Source organism: Echinops telfairi, unplaced genomic scaffold, assembly GCF_000313985.2.
Source record: "Echinops telfairi isolate 266 unplaced genomic scaffold, ASM31398v2 ScPeMD7_2291;HRSCAF=2852, whole genome shotgun sequence".
Classification (NCBI taxonomy): domain Eukaryota; kingdom Metazoa; phylum Chordata; class Mammalia; order Afrosoricida; family Tenrecidae; genus Echinops; species Echinops telfairi.
In genome coordinates, this window is record NW_022106189.1 from 34,814,968 (window position 1) to 34,819,683 (window position 4,716).

General features: G+C 54.2%; 1 protein-coding gene across 1 annotated transcript in view; it reads right to left on the minus strand.

Moving 5' to 3' along the window:
- DHX38 (DEAH-box helicase 38) overlaps positions 1-4,716 on the minus strand; it is a 19,667-nt gene that overhangs the window by 12,557 nt on the left and 2,394 nt on the right. The window contains exons 2-9 of the mRNA XM_004704811.3: positions 3,829-4,170; positions 3,287-3,474; positions 2,647-2,751; positions 1,915-2,062; positions 1,660-1,778; positions 1,446-1,522; positions 677-832; positions 38-199 (exon numbers count right to left, since the gene is read on the minus strand). Of these exons, the coding sequence (XP_004704868.1) occupies positions 38-199; positions 677-832; positions 1,446-1,522; positions 1,660-1,778; positions 1,915-2,062; positions 2,647-2,751; positions 3,287-3,474; positions 3,829-4,151 (1,278 nt within the window). The 5' untranslated portion in view covers positions 4,152-4,170. The remainder of the gene's footprint in view (positions 1-37; positions 200-676; positions 833-1,445; positions 1,523-1,659; positions 1,779-1,914; positions 2,063-2,646; positions 2,752-3,286; positions 3,475-3,828; positions 4,171-4,716) is intronic.

Below are 4,716 nucleotides of genomic sequence, written 5' to 3' on the forward strand. Positions count from 1 at the left end.
CTTCCTCTCAGCCCCTCCCCAGCCAGAAGAGCCTCACCTGCTTGGTGAAGACAATGCGGCCGTCCAGGAAGGGAGGCACCAGGTTATGCACCATCAGATGCACCTTGGCTGCATTGTCCTCCTCGAAGTCTTCATCTACCTCCAGTCGATGGACCACTCCACTGGTGAGCATCCGGTTAGTTTCCCAGCGTTCGTTGTCCTGCAGGGCCACAAAGGGAAACCATACTCAGGCTACAGCTGGAAGGTCATCCAGGAAGGTCACCGTGTAAGTTCACTCACTCAAGTCCCAAGAAGAAGATGGTGGGTGGGTACGAGATGTCACAGGTCTTTCGATCCTACAACCCCTTCCAGAAATTACCTGCAGTAGTCTAGTCCCTGAAACAGCACCTGGCTCAAGATCAAAGTCTCCATATAGAGAGACAAATCGTGACCGCCCACTGTTCAGTTCTTACAACTGAAAAGCCCACAGACCACCGAGCCAGGACCCACTCTAGACGCGAGTAGGGAACAGCACCCCTTGAGAAAGTACTAGAAAAAGCCAGAAGCTGGGCTCTTCCTCAGCTACTGCCAAGTCTGTACTGAGCCTGCCCCCTCTGCTTGCCTGTCTACACACCGTGCTGTCACTCTCTGTGCCCCGCTACCCAGCTCCTCCACTTGCCACTGCAGGCGGCCTCACCTCATTGATCTGCCTCCGCTGGGCCGAAATGCGCTTCTGCTTCTGCTTGTGCAGATGCTGTTCCCGCCGCCTCACGTAGTCCTCGGATGAGTAGGCCAGGGGATTGTGGAACTCATCGTAGCCCTCATCCATCATGTACCAGTCCCGGTCAGCTTGCTGCAGGGCATGACACAGGCTTGAGACAGAGGCACCGCACAAGGGGCAAGGGACGTGGACGTGAAAGCCCTGCCCAGGGGAGGTGGAGCTGTGTGGTAGGAGACTGTTCGTGCCCTGGAACACCCTGGGCTGCAGGGTGGGAGGGCGTCCAAAGGGACAACAGTGGGGCAGCCCATTCAGAGCCACCTACCACACAGGGGCACCAACACCTGACAAGAAAAGCCAGGTCTGCCTACAGTGCAAGGTAAGCCAGCTCCCTGTGGAGCTGGTGCCTCTGGAAAGGTCCCAAGGCTTCCAGACTAAACGACTCGGTCAACTTGCCCAGAACCAGTAGTGTCACTGCCAGCTCTTGTGTCCTAACCTAGCGGTTCTCAACCTGGAGGTTGTGATCCCTTTTGGGGTCGAATTACCCTTTTACAGGGGTCACCTGATTCATAACAGTAGCAAAATGACAGTGATGAAGTAGCAACGAAAATAATTTTATGGTTGGGGTCACCACAACATGAGGAACTGTACGAAAGGGTTGAGGCATTAGGAAGGTTGAGAATCACTGCCCTAACCCCTCACTCCCCACCATCTCTTAGGCAGCCACTCAAGGTCATTAAGCTTTTACCCTCTGGTCATCCTCCCACTGCTGCCGCTCCTCTTCTGTGTCAAACGAAATTCCTTCCTCACCAACCTCACGCCTTCCTGAAGGAGAATAGGTAGCAGATCAGCCCACACGAGTCCAGCTTATCCCCTGTGGCCAACCCCAGACCTGCATCAGCCACAGAGCCCAGCAGAACAAGCTGTCCTGCCTACTGGCCCCTCTTCCCTCGGAGAGTTACCTCGGCCCCTGGACAGCCGCGGCGTGGACCCCAGGTGTCTTCTGTCATCGGCCCACTCGTTGAATTTGTAAGACGGGGTTGGCAGAGGTGTGTCATCAGAGTACTTACTCCTCACAGACCTGGGAAGAGCATCGTCAGGATCACGAGCCAGTCACTAAAATGAGGCGGGGGGGCCCCAGCCCCAAGTGCTCCCCCATCCCAGATCCCTTGCCCCCCCACCCAGAGAGATGGGGCTGCTCCACCGGGGAAAATCACCTATCTCGCTCTCGAGTGGAAGGCCGGTGGCTCCTCTCAGAGTCCCGACAGGAAGGCGATGGGGAGGGTGACTCCCACTGCGAGCGCCTCGAGCTGCCGTAGCCACTGTCCTCTTCCTCCCAGGTGGACCTTGATGGAGTGGCAGCATCTGGGGCCACAGGCAACAGTCCATTTACCCAAGACATGGCATGGGGGCCAATCGGCCAAACAGCAGTTCCCCCTGATCGTTTCTTTCACTGTTTATAAACCCTGCACCGCTTTCTAGTGGACAGGATGGTTCTGACAGTTTAAGTTTTCTGATGTTAATGGACCAGTTTTCATTTTGTTTATAACCATGTTTGAAGGATTGTTCGACTTGGTCCTGTAAATACAAGGGGGCTTCAAAAAGCTCATGTAAAAGCGGAATCAAAGAACAAGGGTATTTTCCCCATGAACTTTATGAAACCCTCTCGTATATTCCTTTAACACACACATGATTCCTTTTAATAACTCCTCTCCTGGTCCACAACCCCCTTCTCTTTACTGCCATTTGGAACCTGAGTTGTTCAGGAAATAGGCCTATCTCCCTACACACAGTAGATGCATGTGGCGAGGGGCCCGGCCTACTCCCACCGACTGGGACTCGACTATTCAGAGAGGACCACTGCCCACAATGGCCCCACTGAGGAGGGGAGTCGTGCTCTCTACCTTCGGGGACCTCCACCGGCCAGCGTAGGAAATGGCGAATCCTACCTTTGGGTCGATGGCGGGGGCTCTCAGGTTCATTCCGTCTGCTGCTGCGCTCGGAGCCTCCATCTCGCTCCGATCTGCTGCTGTGCCGACTTCTGTCCCGCTCATCTGAGAAGAGTCGCCCCGCAACACTCAGAAACCTGTGCCTGCCCTAACTCACAGCCGTCCCCATCCTCGCTACCTCTCACTCACAGGTGCAACAGGCACCGCTGTTTACCATCCAAGGAACTCCAAACTCACACTGCCCCTTCTCTCAAGAGGAAAAAATGTGTTACTGGCTAGAAAGATTCAAGCTTGCAGGAACAGTTATTTCCCGGCAAGATTTCAAAAGTGATTGTTAGAAGCCTATAGTTAAGAGTTTTTTTGTTTTCTTTGGCTTTTGTGTTGGTTACACGTCTACAATACTGGATACCGAGCAAAGCCAGCATTCCGCCCGCCAGGCTTTGCTCCAGGGCACTGTCCTGTCTCTATCACCAATAGTGCTGGAAACCCTGGGACTCTTCTATCTCTTGCCCAGTATCCCCTTTACCAGAATCCCTCGTGGTAACACAAGAGCAACACACCCGAAGAAAACCTTCCTCCACCGGAGAGGGCCAGCGTCCACTGGCACGAGGAACACAAAGAGCAGTGCCAGGCGGTTTACCTCTCTCTCTCTTCCGGTCGTAGTCTCGGTCCCGTGGTTTCTCTTTCTTCCGGTCCTTCTCCTCTTTGGATGAGGCGTAGACACCGTGCTCCCGCCGCTCCCGCTCTCTCTGCCGACTGCGTTCCCAGAACTCTTCGCTCACACCACCAGGATGGGATGGTGTCTCTACTCGGGCAGAGCGATAATGTCTGAAAGGTGAGGGGAGCTGATCAAGGACCACGGGAGAAACGGGTTGCCCCAAGAGAAGTTCCTGCCAGGCCCAAACAAGGACTCTGCCCTTTGCCCCTTATCTCCTGGCCCTGTGGGCTTGCCTATGGCAACGACCCACCACAACTCTAGCCACTGTCATTTACTCTCTAGCAGTCACCTCTGTACTCCCTCCCCGCAGAGAAGATACCATGCCCACCTACTCTCCCAGGATCACAGAGTCAGAGCAAAAGTATACAGCTTTCAACGGCCACCAAAAAAGCAGCAGCAGCTGAGGCTTTCTGTTCTGATTGCCGCTTTCACTCCCTTTGGGCAACCTTCCCTGAGGCCTTTACCGGTCTTTCCGACTACTTCGGTCGGACTGGTCACTGTCCTCCTCTTCCGAATCCCTCTGGTCGTCCTTGCCCTCTTCCCAGTCCTTGTAAGAAGAGATTCTGGACTTCTTCTTGTCCTCTCCATCATCCTTCTCCTCTCGCTCCCTCCGTTTCAGGGTGGCCAGCAAGTCCAGGCCCAGCAGTGAGGGGCGGGGAGCAGGGGCCTTGAAGACATGCTGCTCACTAGCTGCACTCTTGGTCTTGCAGATAAGGCCGCCAACCTGAGAGTCCGCATCAGTGCCTTCTAATCGGTGGATGGAAGCGTCCTCGCTGGCGTCCTCCATCACAGGCTCTGAGGTTCCTCTGGAAAGAGGGCAAACCATTTGGTACCAGACAGAGGGGAGGAGGCCAGGTTCGGCAATACCCCACAATACCTCCAGCTACAGAACACTTAGGGATTTACTTTTCTTTTCCCTCCCCTGCAATAAGACCAGGGTGGCTTTAGCTAGCTTTTGCCAAGAACTTTCACAAGTCGCTGATGATCCCGAGACCCCCTGTCATGAACTGAACTGTGTCCCCAGAATTGAAATGTATCAACTTTAGTGGGTCATGATTCTCAATGGCAGTTATATAATGATAGACTCACACCATGCTGAGCTCATCCCATAATAGGGGCTGCCAATCAACTGTAAGAGGCTTAGAGCAGATGCAGCACCCTTAACCCAGGTCACAGTCAACAAGAAAGGAGTCTCCCTGGGGTGTGGCCTGCATGACGTTTTTATCTTACAAAAGATCAAAGGAGAGCACCACCCAGACCAGAAAGAAGAGCCACAGAGCAGCGCATCCCTGTGAACCAAGGGCTTCTGCCAGAGTCAAGAAAGGAAAAGCCTATCCAAGAGCTGGCACCCC